Source organism: Phaseolus vulgaris, chromosome 3 (assembly GCF_051622355.1).
Source record: "Phaseolus vulgaris cultivar YP4 chromosome 3, ASM5162235v1, whole genome shotgun sequence".
NCBI classification, from domain to species: Eukaryota; Viridiplantae; Streptophyta; class Magnoliopsida; order Fabales; family Fabaceae; genus Phaseolus; species Phaseolus vulgaris.
This window is the reverse complement of record NC_143500.1, coordinates 31268939-31282598: the sequence shown is the minus strand read 5'-3', so window position 1 is coordinate 31282598 and position 13660 is coordinate 31268939. Positions and strand designations below refer to the sequence as shown.

The 13660-nt window shown below is 35.4% G+C and overlaps 2 protein-coding genes across 5 annotated transcripts; one reads left to right on the top strand and one right to left on the bottom strand.

Annotated features, from left to right (window-relative positions):
- The first annotated feature begins 544 nt into the window (after positions 1 to 544).
- On the top strand, positions 545 to 1497 carry LOC137807016 (uncharacterized). The gene is made up of 4 exons (XM_068607434.2): positions 545 to 769; positions 969 to 1024; positions 1114 to 1180; positions 1265 to 1497. Exons 1-4 carry the CDS (start codon positions 641 to 643, stop codon positions 1343 to 1345), a joined length of 333 nt encoding a protein of 110 aa, XP_068463535.1. The 5' UTR covers positions 545 to 640; the 3' UTR covers positions 1346 to 1497.
- Positions 1498 to 4910: 3413 nt separating this feature from the next.
- On the bottom strand, positions 4911 to 12380 carry LOC137807015 (uncharacterized). Of its 4 annotated transcripts, none has more exons than XR_011080459.1 (13): positions 11358 to 12225; positions 10460 to 10880; positions 9704 to 10376; positions 9457 to 9497; positions 9038 to 9106; positions 7519 to 7619; positions 7310 to 7388; positions 6944 to 7042; positions 6758 to 6826; positions 6583 to 6632; positions 6397 to 6478; positions 5924 to 6029; positions 4911 to 5473 (listed from the first exon to the last, which is right to left on the bottom strand). XR_011080459.1 is itself a non-coding variant. In XM_068607433.1 (13 exons), the coding sequence occupies exons 1-13, from the start codon at positions 11801 to 11803 to the stop codon at positions 5347 to 5349; spliced, it is 2352 nt and encodes a 783-aa protein (XP_068463534.1). In that variant the 5' UTR covers positions 11804 to 12380; the 3' UTR covers positions 4911 to 5346. The 4 variants fall into 4 exon arrangements, 1 of the variants encoding a protein (XP_068463534.1); XR_016519667.1 differs by having other exon boundaries at positions 9467 to 9497; positions 11358 to 12212; XR_016519666.1 differs by having other exon boundaries at positions 5924 to 6018; positions 9467 to 9497; positions 11358 to 12212.
- Between the last annotated feature and the right edge of the window lie 1280 nt (positions 12381 to 13660).

The following is a 13660-nucleotide window of genomic DNA, read 5'->3' as shown; positions in this document are numbered from 1 at the left end:
TGGAACTGAATATTTTTTTTTTCCGGATGAGGGGGTGTTTCAGAAGCAATTTTTGCATAAATTGTTGATTTCCGAATTGCTGAATCCAGAAGCCTAATTCTGTTACAGATTCGTGAATCTGGAATGCTTTTTTCTGAATTACGGATTTCAGAATCCAGAATGCATATTTCTGTTACAGATTAGTGGATCCGAAATGTTTGAATGTGAAGTGCATATTTTGAATTATGGATTGATGGATCCGAAATTTTACCGAAAGTGTCAATCCAAAATTTTTCCGGATTCCATAATCCATAATGCAAAAAATAAATACAGTTCAAGTGCATTTTAGGGTTTTTAAAAAATAATAGGGACAATTTAGTCTTTACATAACATTATGGGGGTGCAGGAAGAAAAATGTAGGGGTGCAGGATGAAACTGCCTTTAGAGAGATGGGTTCAGGTTGAGCCCACGTTGAGCCCAATAAGGCCCGAAAATTGCTTCAGGCAGCACAAAGTAACAGTACGAGAGATGAAGCTCTTCCAGCGTTGCGCGTGGGTTGTGTGCGTTCTGTTGTGGAGTTTGATTTTGCAGCAGAAAGTGTGAAATTGGAGAGAGAGAGAGAGAGAGAGAGAGAGAGAGAGAGAGAGAGAGAGAGAGAGAGATGGAAGGTGCAGAGGAAGGAATAGAGAGGGTGGTGGACTCGAAGGACATGCAGCAGCAGACCAAAGCTTTCGACAAGCTCACTGACCGCGTCGAGGATCGCCAACTCGATTCCTCTCGCGTTCAAGAGGTTCTGTTCACCCTTTCTCTCTCATCTTTTCTTGTAATCGCTTTCGAAATTGAAAACACGTTCAGAAGCGCGTTTATCAGCTTCTCAAAATCACGTCCTAAAACTGAAATCAAACAACCAAACGTTGCCATAAAATTTCACACAAGCGATTCGATTCGTGTTAAACTGAATTTTGCGGTATTGTCTAACGATATTGCAGGCCATGGCATCAATTGCTGCATCTGCTGAAGCTGACTGGCAAGCCATGCGTTTGAGGTAAAATCATTCCTAATTTTTTTTTCTGTCTTTTACATTTGATTAATGATTAATTAACTCTTAATCTGTATTTTTTCCCCTGGTTTTAGGGAGAAAGAATTAGCTGCTGTTAAGATAAATGCCGCCGATGTCGACATTATCGCTAATGAATTAGAGGTAACTTTTTCGGTATGTCGCTTTATAAATTTTCTAATTTTTTTTCAATCAATTGATGTATTTATATATAATTGTTTTCAAAAGCTGGATAAAAAGGTGGCTGAAAGGACCTTGCGCGAGCATAAAGGTGATGCTGTTGCTGCAATCCGGCACTTGCTTCGCTAGAGTTGTGGGAATGGAAGTGCCAGAGTTTAGCGAAATCATACTTATCTGAACACAGACTTTATACAGAAATCATAGGATTCATGCGCCGAAACATGTGTTTAAATGTTTACAAATTTATTATATTCATAATCAAGTTCTGTCAGCACTTCAAAGCATGATAACTAACATAAAGGAGCTAACAATAGATTAGCTTAGTTGTCTTGCGTTGTGCTGCTCTTCTGTTTGGTGCGGATATTAGACGAGACTTTGAGCAAATATAAGCCGATAGAACCAATCAATTAATGTTTCACGAAGGCTAGGGAACCTAGTGGCATGGCTAGTGTTTTGCTTTGGCATAGATATTTCTAGCTTGAATTGGGAAAGTGGGGAGTGAGATTTGAACACAGGTTATCACCATAGGTAGCACCCGTTGGATCATGGAAATAGTTTGAAAAACAAAACTCACCATTCCAACAATGTTTTCTTGAGAAAACTTGGGGTACCCAAGGAAATTTAAGAGTTTTGGTACTATTATTGTTTTACTTTAAGTTTAATGATTTTCTATTTAATGAAGTTTTATCCCTCCTTCCCTCTCTTTTTTATGTTTTAAAATTCATTCTGTTACTGACTCAAGCAATACATGTATCAGAATTCTTAGATTTCTCCGGGTACCATGACAATTCTGTTCTTTCTCTCATGCATCAAATTGACCAATTGGAACTAAACGAATGGCTAAGATGACATACGATAGGATCTTGAGTTCTTGATCCTTGGATCATCTATGCATAGTTATTGGAGCGTGGAATAATTGGAGTCTTGTATCTCCATGTTTGTCACCAATATAGGCTCATTTGCATGTTCAACGTGAAGCTCCTTCATCTTCAGTTCAGTGCTTAATGATTTTTCAAGTACTGTGGTCAAATAGAAAACACTGTACTTAGCATGCTCTTGTAAGGTATTGTGTGCAAGTGGTTATGACTTATTTGCACTATTTTTACCACTTCCAAGTTGATAGAGGCTAGATTCTCGATGTCACTTGAAGTTGACATTGTCGTGAAGGAAGCATCCACTATGTTTTTGCCTACTTTTTTCCGTATTAAAGAAAGATTCCAATAAAACATATAGCTGCAATAGTTCTTCATGCTATGGAGTCTTTTTTTTATCTTTACTTCTACGATGTCTTTAGAGCCATTACTTTGTTATCCTTTTTTTCTTGTTTGTTTGTCGGGGAATCCACTACTTTCTTTATCTGAAAATATAATGCCACTTCCCAAGTGATAAAAGTAACCTTAGTCCCGAAATAGGCTTTATAAATTCCCCACCATGAAGTTGTTTCAGAATTCTACAAGTTGCATGAGATGCTTCCCTCCATCCATGTCAAATAACTTACATCACATTTTTCACTAAACAGGAAATCGGTAGGAGGGAGGAAAAGGGCTATGTTTGACCCAACCTTTTTTCTTATTGTTTAAAAGTTGTTTTTAAAGTTTAAATTTGAAATGATTGTTGCCTAGTTGTTTTATCTGAAAAACTATTTGAAAGGTAACTTTTTTGTAACATCAATTAATTCAAAATGAAAGATTAAGGCGTGTAATTTAATTTTAAAATTTATTTTAATTAGTTTTCCCTTAAAAAATTCTTTCTCTTTTTTTTTCAGTTAAGATCGTTATTTTTTTTTTTCAGGAGTTTTTCTTTAAATGTATTTGGCGCAACTTTATTAAAGAAGAATGGAAAGATAAAGTTAGGTCAAAAACTACCTAAATACAAATTATCAAATCAATATTCTCTTGAAAAACTCATAATATCATGTAAAAATATATCATTGTATATGAGTAAGGTTTCCACAATATTATTAAAAACAGTTTGTTAGAAAAAAAGGGGCCCTTGATTTGAAATTATATATATATATATATATATATATATATATATATATATTCATTTTCTTTAGTTTGCAAAGCTGTGTATAAGAATTATTACAACAACAAAATCTTCACTAGGTCAGATCAATTTATAGATCAAATGATAGCATTAAAACATATTAAAGACCAAATATTCAAGGTTATTTTTTATAAGAGATTCTTTTTGAAAAATTCCTTTTTAGCATGCTTGGATAAATTTTTATAAAGAATTTGAAATATTTTCGACAAAATATATTGTTTGGATGGAGAATTTTAAAACAAATTTAAATTTTAAAAATTTATGAAAACAATAGAATTACCAAAAATTAGAAAAATAAACTTGTTTTATTTTCTCAATTAATATTAGCATTGATATATTTCATAGTCATATTTTTGTTGATAATTGCTGAAATTGTTTTTCAATCAGTGTCTTTGAAGATATTTTTTCACAACGTATGTCATATTTTTTTCAGTGTTAAATGGGAAAACTTTTGAACTTATTTTGAGTGAACTGTTTTCACTAATCTCAGAATCTCAGTTAGGAGATTTATTTAGTCAACGTGTACGAAAAAATAACTCCAATTAATATTAATTGAAATAAGAACGATTAATATCTGAAAATAATTTTGATTGATTCTAATAAAAAAAATTCCTTTAAGCGTTTTTTTTTAAATTGTAAATTTTCTTACAAACTTGTGAATGTCTTAATAATCTTCATATCACCCTTTACCCATGTAATTTACTCTTCTCACTAATAGTTTCTACATAATATTAAAATTCATGTAATTTACTCTCCTTAGTAATAGTCTTGTTGGCTTTTTTATTGTACATGTTCAAATCATCTCTTATTTCGGGTTATCTTTTTCTCAACTGATACTACATCAAAGTCTTCTCCTTAATTTGTTAGGAGTTTGCAGCACAAATAAGGACTTAAAAGTTTGCAACGACAAGTTAAACAATGGATCCTATTCAAATGAAGGAATAACTTATGTAATAGAGTTAGGAATAGAAAACAAACTAGACGATTTTTTGGTTTTGAACTTAAGATGGCATAGACCATTTATGAACAGTAACCCAATTCACTCCATGAGGAACCTGATTATACGGAAGCCTCACGTGTGTATCGGGGCCACGGATAAAAGAGATTTTTTACTATTTTGGTGCAATTTCTTTTTGAAATGATGAGAAGAAGTTGAATTGAAAAATTTTACCACAAAAGGATAAGTTGAGTCTCATACTTCAAACAAGAGAAGTTGTCATATTTCAGCTGCACTGAAGTATAGACCAGAAAAGTGTCATGATTCAACGACTTTTGCGCAAATTCTCACTATGCACAACTTTGACTAGCAGATAGACATTCACAAAGTCGTGCAGTTAAAAGACGATTTTTGCTTCTTTTTTTTTCTATATAGAAGTGATATCACATGACTTCAATCCAATATAAAAATAACGTTATATCCAATAGGAAATCAGACTTTTACAGTTCGGTTAAGATTAACAAAAGGAACGGCCAATAGAATGCAGAAACAATTTGAAAATTACTGTCTATTCTAGAAATTATTATCTGTACTGGTTCGATTAGTTGAATTGATGACAGCCAATGAAATTGTGAATGGTTCATTTCAAAGGCTGTCTGATGTGCTAAACTGCACTTTTTGCTTCGAGTGGATAATGAAGGAGATCCAACATTAACTTAAAAACACTGACTTTGTGATTCTAATCTATCTAGTCAAATGATGTTCCCACTTCTTTTCGCCACCTTCTGTACAACTTTGAAATAGTGGCGGAAACAATTGCATAGAATAAGTACAACGCGGGTGGTAATCGATCCAATTGACAAGACTCTAAACATTCAAAACCACCAATATGAAACTTAAAAGATGGCACAAGAGAAAAAGAAGAGTGACCCAATCACTATCAAAAGTTTGGCAATTCCCACGTTTCTTTTATCAGTTTATCCCTCTTCTCCAAAATAACTTGGCAAATGTTGAAGGACTCAGATCAGCTATGCTACAAATTTCCAAGACCAGCTGTTTGTTTGTACTAACTCATCTACTCCAGCAGCTTCGGTAAAATATATGCAAAAAAATCATTAACCATCAGAAAAAATAGCTCCAAGGTTTTCTAGGACTCTTTTTGGGTACTTTCCTTGCTGGCGGATCGGGTTGCCTGGAACTGAATGGCATACTGTTTTTGCAGCTCTCTAAGCCTATCAAGTAGTTCCGGGAACGTTGGCCGGCTTGCTGGATCGCTGGTAGGAACAGACAAATTAGTAAGTTGGAAAAAAGTTTGATAAACTCCCCTACATGGCTTCAACATTAGTATGTAAAACTACCAAAAGAAGGCAGGAAATAATTGGAATCAAGGATTTACATAAAAAAAATTGAGTAGCAAACACAACAACCCAAGGTCAACTATGGAACCAAGAATTTCTTATTCACTACAGTCCGAAAATGTAATTGGGCTACATCAAGTAGGTAACCTAATATTGAATAAATAAAAGGGCAAACAATTCCAGTATGATGAAACAGCAAGAAAACAAGAAGATTGTTTAGGTAAGCTTGCCAACTATTGGAGCACAAGTAAAGCAACTTCTATATTCATTTGGGTGATAACTGGCATCCTTGGATATTAAAGACTATATTTGGAGGGTTGGGTTTGGTTTGGGGTACAAAAGTTTAACAGAGATTAGAATGCTCACGTGTGCCAGCAGCTCTCAATTATAGAAGCCCACCGTGGATCGATATTTTTTGGAATTTCTAGCCGTTGATTCATGAATCCTACAGCTCCAATCACCTGCAAGATCCCTAGAGGAACAGTTGTTCATATATGCACCAACAGTGATCCATATTCCATAGTTCATAAAAAAAAATCTTCATATTGAACTGGGAAAACATTATGATATAATAATTTCCAGTCACCGTGGTCTTTAATGACGTAGAATGAGCGTAATTCAAAAACTAAATAAGCTGAAACTAAAGACACAATATAAACACCCAACGTGCATCCTTTATGGAATAATAGTTCACTCTCCAGTTTGAAGCCCCGGAATAACAAATAACTTAAAAAACGATAAAGCCAATCTCTGCAATGGATTTCGGTTCAATAAGCTTTACTGATTTTAAACTTCGCAAGTATATATTTCGAAGGTTCATGTACGCATGAAAGCAATACCTGCATTGAGTTGAGATTATCCCAAGGTATCTTTTCAGTTGCAATTTCCCATAATATCACTCCAAAGCTATAAACGTCAGATCTGATGTTCCCAAGAAGCAGCAAAAACAGATATTCATAAGTCTGAAATTTGTTTAGAAACATCAGTAGAGAGAAAGAGTAATTGAGAGCATAGATAGGACATACTTCTCATCGGAGGGTTCATTACGAAGAACTTCGGGTGCCATCCATTGAGGCTACAAAACAAAAAAATGCTAGAATCAGTAAGATGTTTTTGAGACTCTGTAGCATTGAAGAATATGAAGTGGACAATTGCAAAAATATAAGAAATATTATGTCCCACTGAAAAAAAGGAGCGTACCGTGCCCCTTCCAGTCTTAGTTGTGAGATATGTTTCATGCTTAACTCGTGAAAGACCAAAATCACCAACCTGTTCAGTTAAAACGTCATCAAGATATTGTGTAGCTTAGTGTTAGAACCTTTACGCAATCAAGGACAATTTCAAACCAACATTATAGGATAACTAGAAAAGTGAAAAGTGGCAGACCTTCACAGTCCAGTTCTTATCAACTAGAAGATTTGAAGACTTCAAATCTCTGTGGATGATAGGTGGGTTAGAATGATGAAGATAATTTACGCCCCGTGCCTGTAGAAAGAATATGCTGTAAGCTTACAACAAGCTTCAAACAATGAGAGATGCTTTCTAAGATACTAAAGGAATTTATATTTCTAATAGCAAAGTCAAAATTACGTTATGCTCCAGGAACAAAACCCGAAATAAATTAATACCGAAAAGGGAAAAAAGTGAATGATCCATTGTTATACTAAATAAATAGCATCATAACAATGATCTTATTTAGAAGGAAAATGGATAAACACCATAAGATCTATAATTCTATTACTAAATACTTACAATATCCAAGGCCATATGAACTCTCCGTCTCCAGTCAAGTTTAGAAGTGTTTCTGTGTAACAAGCGGCACAAGCTTCCACTGAAGTCATAAAATACAAATGTACACAGCAATGATTAACCCAGCTAAGTACTCTCTGATACCTAGCATAGTAGACTACAATCATATGCTCTTGATACAAATGGGCAAAAAGCAGAAGTTCAGTACAAACCGCGGGAGAAACTCTGTCACGATGCAGAGACGTTGAGGTGAAGTCACGGCCCCCATAAAGAGAAGAATATTTGGGTGTCGAAGTCTTTTCATGACAGACACCTTCATACAACAAAAATATCATCAAATCAATGCAAGACAAGAAATTGTAGGGGGATGCCAAGCACTCGGGAGGTTTAGACGAGAAAAGTGATTAATACGGTAAAATAATCAAGTGGAAGAACAAGACACAGTTCCATATTAGCTAAATTCTAGATCAAATTCCCAGCGATTATGATAGCTACGGCACTCAATAACTAATAGTTTCTGCACCGATCCAAAAATTTTCCGATTATTTTAAACATATTATAGGAAATTGTCAATCTTGAACATATAATGCAAAATCTAGGATGTAAGCGTCCATCCATATTACCATAGTAAATTGGATTATAAAGTCGGATTATTAAAGGAATATAACATATATGGGTCATATCAAATCAATATAAGCAAATATTTAAGGAAGATGTGGCTAATAACAAGATGCTGACTAACCAAACAGTATTGTACTTGAAGGACAACTAATGAAGAGAGAAAAAGGCATCCAGTCACAAAAGGGAAACCACATCACAAAAGCTAGCTGTTGTAGGTGGAGAGCCCAAAGCCTTATAAATCCCGCACTCTAGAAACCCTTGTGTTCATACGGGCTGGATGTACACACTAGCCTAAGTGAATGCTGCAATGGCAGAGTCACCACCCGCTGCTTGTTTGTAACTGATAGACACAGTCTTGAAAAGCTCTAATACCAATTGATAAAGAATCATGGAAGAGCTAGATCACAAAAGCTAACCATTTTAGTTGGAGCCAAAGGCTGTATAAATCTCACATTAGAATTCCGTTCTTTCAGTATAAGTCTCATACTTTACAATTGGATTTAAAATTTCTAACTTGGGACAATCTCTCCCCTCCGAAACCCTTTTATTATCGAAGAGGAGATTAAGATAACGAGGCTGAATTTTACTCAACCAGTCATGCTATAAAAATGATACGTTAACTTTTACGCTAAATGTGTGGATTTACACTGTATTTGGCTAATTGTATCCACTCCACAATGCAAAACAAAACAGAAAAACAATGTAGGCCATCATTCGCCTAAGCAATGTACTATAAACACTGATCTCTTTCGCAAGCTTAGCAAAGTCACAATAATGCCTGTTGATCCTTCATAAAACAACCTAAAGTAATTAAGAAACCTAACACATGGTTAACAAATGAATCAAGTTCACATATTAGAGACCTATGATGCCCAACGTGAATGTGGATTTGTGTGTCTCATAAAATCAATAAATGGTATAAAAAAAAGTGAAAGCAACAAGTATGACATTTCCCTCCCAATTGTGCAATAATTGAGCAAACATCAAAGTAAGGAAGACTATTATGTTTTAGTCGATTTTTCTCACCTAATTACATTAGCAACAATGGTTGTTTTCTACACCTTTGTCACTTCCTTACTAATAAGCAAATTAGGCTATAGGAAAGCATACCTCTTGTCTGAAGGACAGTATCAATTCATCTGAATATTCTTGCTTTGAGAAAACTTTAACGGCAACATCCTGCCAAAACCCAGATATAAGTTGACATCAGAATTTCACTCAGAAGAAAAGTAGGTTGTCTGTCTATAAAAGACGCATTCTAACGTTGTCTGGCTTAGAGTTGCCGTCCACATTTCACAGGACAACCAGCAATTCTGTGTTGCCTTAACTCAAGAATGTTGAATTAGCACCATAAAGAACATTGGTATACTAAATGCTATTAATTTCCAGTTGCAACAATATATAATCTTACACCCCAAAAAAGGTAAGGTAAAGAATGCAACAAAGAAATCTAAGTTGGAGTAAAATTCTTGGAAAAATCATCTATAATGCATGAAATCAAAATAATTGCAGCAAGGAAAAGAACATACTGATCCATACCACAGAGCATGATAAACAGTTCCACAAGAACCTGCAATTTGGAAAAGGAAACAGTTATGTGAATAGCATAAAAGGCATAAACTTGATATTTGGGTTTGCAAGCACAGGTATAATAAATTATGAGAGCTCTAGAAAGAAACGAACAACATTTCAAATATAAAATATTTTTTGTTCTTAAAGCATAGACGTCAAAGGATTATGTCCTCAAGTTTGCCCCTTTAGTTAAGAATGTCTCACCTTGCCCAATTTGTTCTCCAATTGTCAGGTCCTCCCACAAAATTTCATAATCCAAGCAATCAGTGTCCACATCCACTTTATTATTGACAGCACAACTGCCAGCACTCCCACAGCTGCTGGCACTGCTTGTGCTGTTAACATTAAAGGAGGACCAGGATCCTGAAACCTCATTGTTATTAGGGCGATTACTTTCACCTCCCTGGCTTTCTTGCTTCAAGCCAGAAGAAAGAATCTTCTGATTAACTGATTCACTTTCTCGATCATTCTGTCTCCAGGGCCCAGTAGCACGAACTTTGCTTCCCTCTGATCCATCTGAACCTTCTCGGTCCTTTGTTCTCCATGGCCATGATAATGTTTTCCTTTGAATCCAGGCTTCAGCCTTAGCAGGTATGCTCTTGTGAATAGATTTTCCTTCACTCTCGTCACCAGACTCTCTCGAAGATTTTCCCTGGGATTTTTCTTCGCCATGAGAAAACACACCAAAATGGAACGGTGGCACATCACCTCTGGGGGTGCTAGCTCCACTGGAATTAGCATCCTCTCTCTGGTCCGAAAGAACAGATTCCAACAAACTATGCTCAGAATTATGACTTTCACCGCTCCCACCTTCACGATCCACATTATTTTCTCCCGTCCAGATCCTTGACCTTACTTTGTTACTCACCTTTGATGCCTGTTTAATGATTAAAGATGTCAAGAGTCAAGATATACCACGGTATACTAAAATTACAGAAGCGAGAAAGTTATGTCACAAACCAAATTTGAAATTTTTGACGCAATAGCAACTTGAAGTGGCTGCTGAGTGTCAATGCCAAGTTTATTCGTAATGCTACTTCTAGATCGAGTTCCACCCGAGTCCAAATCCGACTCAGTGTTCCTTACACCAGACATCGGAACTTTCATTTCAAGAAAGGGCCGTGAATCACAAGAGACACAAATTATCCCAACTAAGCTTCCATCATCATCATAGAAAGGTGTATTAGTCGCTACAGCTAAGAACTTCTCCCCCATCTTATTCTTGACCGGAAATTGCCCCGTCCAATTCTCTCCCACCATCACACGGTTCACTGTATCATTGGCCAAGCCCAAATCCCGAGGGTCTACAAGCAGCTCAATCCCATCCCGCCCTAAAGCTTCCTCTGCTGTATAACCATACAGATTTTCCGCACTACGGTTCCTGTAAAATTTTCCCCAACCACATTTTTTTTTCTCAAAACAAAGCTTTTAATACAGGTTCCTTGAATTCCCGCAATCAGCACCATACAACATCACATGCTCAACAGTAAACGATATATCAAAGCTCAAACACAGTCAGCACATCCATTTTCCAGTAATGAACTAATCATAAGTTTTGAAAAACTTTCCCATAAATATTTATTGCAAGACACTTCTCTCCACAAGCATTTGTAGTAAGAAGCTTTTCCCTAAGTATTCACAGAAAAGGAAAATCATCCGACTTTCTCTTATGCACTAAAATTAACTCATGCATCATCTCATTTTGAAAAAGTTAAATGAGAAAGTTGCTATAAAAGTCAATATATTCATATATTCCACATCTTCATTAACTATCACCGTTACGGAATAGAAAAATTACACAGAATTTAATAGTAAAACAAATAAAAAAAAGCGATGCGCATTGAGACAAATGACTCACCAGTATATTATGCGACAGTTAAGATCCAATATATGAACAGACTGTCCCATTGACTGCAAAATATTAAGATACTGTCGTTCCGTAAAGTTCACGGCGGAAGGACCACGGCGCGGAGTAGCACCTTCTCCTCCTCCTCCTCCTCCTCCGCCGCCGCCGCCGCCGCCGTGAATTTGAGGATCCCCGCCGCCGCGGCTCTCTCTCTGCAGAGGCGAGGATTGTTTAAAGGAACACGAACCTCTCTTCCACGCAGCCGCCGGTGCATCGGTCCGCCTCCTCGGGGGAGCGCCCAACCTGGAACGCTGCGGAGAGACGGAGTGCGACCTCTGGCGATGTCCGTGTCTCACATCGGAGAGTTTGAGCTTTGACATTTCTTGCTTCAAGTGCGCGTGTCCTTCTTCTAACTGTTGGATCTTCTTCACGAGTTCATCCGTTGGTGGAGTTCCCATTGCAACAGCAATCACAATCACAATCACAATCACAATCCCAATCACAAAAACACGCTATACGCTATTGCTATCGTCCTCTTCAGATATCTGTATCTATCCACTAACAACAAGCAACCGCAACAACAACAACAACATTCATCTTCCTTCTCTCTAGAAGCTACCAACACATATAGCTCACAAATAAATTGATTAGACACACAGATTGCAATAAATTTTCAATTGAAGTTCAAAGTCTTATCTCTCAACAGAGTCAATAAAACATCAAAACAAAACAACAACCTAATCCTCTCTCTATCACTATTATCTCTACCTATATTCTTCACTCTTACTTTTTTTCTTTTCCTTTTTTTCTTCTCCTTTGCCTTTGCTTACTCTTACTTCAACTCTTTTTCTTTCCACTCTCTATCTCATCGTTAATATCTGAATCCAGCTATTTGAACCAAAACAAAAGTTATTCATTATTATTACATCATAAAAGTAGACCAAAGAAACCCCACTCGCGATCACGCGCGTGGAACTTACAGTCCGTTCTCCTTTCCAGTTCTTAGTGTTGGATGGACCAATCCACGACGCACGTGTGTCAACTCTCTCCTCTGGGTGTGCTTTATGTTCTTAACGTACTCTGTCTTTTTGGTTTAAAAACTTTTGAGTCGCTTCATTCGTATTGGTTCATTCTCACACCAACGCTTTTTTTTTTATTCCGTGGAGCATGCTATTTTTTCTCTTCAGGAGGACTCCACTTGTTTTAATATGGTTCAGACACATTTTTTACCTGTTTTTTCCTTGTTTGCAAAATTTGTGATTACTCATCATAAAGTGAAATAAAATAAAACCTCAAAATGTGCAAGCAACAAGATATTTTTCTTTATACATTTTGGGTATGTTCATTGGACTGACACATTATAATTGAATCTGTTACCCATTGTCTATTATAATAATAATAATAATAATAATAGGCATATTTGATATATTTTTAACATATTAAATATAATTTAATAAATGTAAGTATAGTTACACCCATGGAATGCACATTTAAGATAAGATAAAAAAATTTAAAAGAAAATATTATTCTTTTCTTGGTCAAAACACACAATTTTTATATCATTTATTTGTTTATTTATTTTCAGTTGTGTTAGTAAAATAAGAGAGTAGAAATATTTTGAGATATTAAACAAATAGAGCCGCCATTGAAGTAGTAAGTAATATCAGAAGGACTGGCGTGTCCAAAAGGAAATCACGGCTTTGTTGTCTTAAACTGTCTAAATCAAATACATTCTGTATTTACTTTTCAAACTAGAAAACTAACTTTTCTTTTTTTTTTCAAATGGAATGGTTTTACTGTAACTTTTGTTAGAGTGGGTATAAATTTTGTTTCTTATTATTGAATTTTATCCTTGTATATCACTTTATAGTTTTTTTATTCTCATACAACTTGCATTACAACAACAAAAATTTATCCACTTCTTTGTTTTATTTTAGCCTTTGGAGAGAATTTTTAGATTTTTTTTATCTTTCAAGAACCTCAAATTAATACTTTTCTAAGGTTAGTATGTGACACCCTAGTAGATGGTTAAATAATCATTTTAAATGTTGCACAAAAATAAAAGTTAAGAATTAAGAATATTAATTTGATGAATGTAAGTTAAGAATTAAGAATTATAAATATAAAGAATAGTATGACATTTTATTTAAATTTGTAATAGTAAAAAATATTATTTTACATTGGTTTCTTCAACTTCAATGAGTGCACGCACACAATTTCAGAGGGCATGAAAAGATTGAAAGATGGGAAGAATCAGGACATCCTATCGCCGTTTAGGAATAGATATTCCTCAAGAGGGAAAGTACATGAATTAT

Coding starts and splice junctions, on each gene's coding strand:
- LOC137807016 (XM_068607434.2), top strand. CDS start 641: ATGGAAGGTGCAGAGGAAGGAATAGAGAGGGTGGTGGACTCGAAGGAC. Junction 770..968: donor ATTCCTCTCGCGTTCAAGAG/GTTCTGTTCACC, acceptor ACGATATTGCAG/GCCATGGCATCAATTGCTGC. Junction 1,025..1,113: donor TGGCAAGCCATGCGTTTGAG/GTAAAATCATTC, acceptor CCCTGGTTTTAG/GGAGAAAGAATTAGCTGCTG.
- LOC137807015 (XM_068607433.1), bottom strand. CDS start 11,803: ATGGGAACTCCACCAACGGATGAACTCGTGAAGAAGATCCAACAGTTA. Junction 10,377..10,459: donor CGTCAAAAATTTCAAATTTG/GTTTGTGACATA, acceptor ATCATTAAACAG/GCATCAAAGGTGAGTAACAA. Junction 7,043..7,309: donor TTCATATGGCCTTGGATATT/GTAAGTATTTAG, acceptor TTCTTTCTACAG/GCACGGGGCGTAAATTATCT.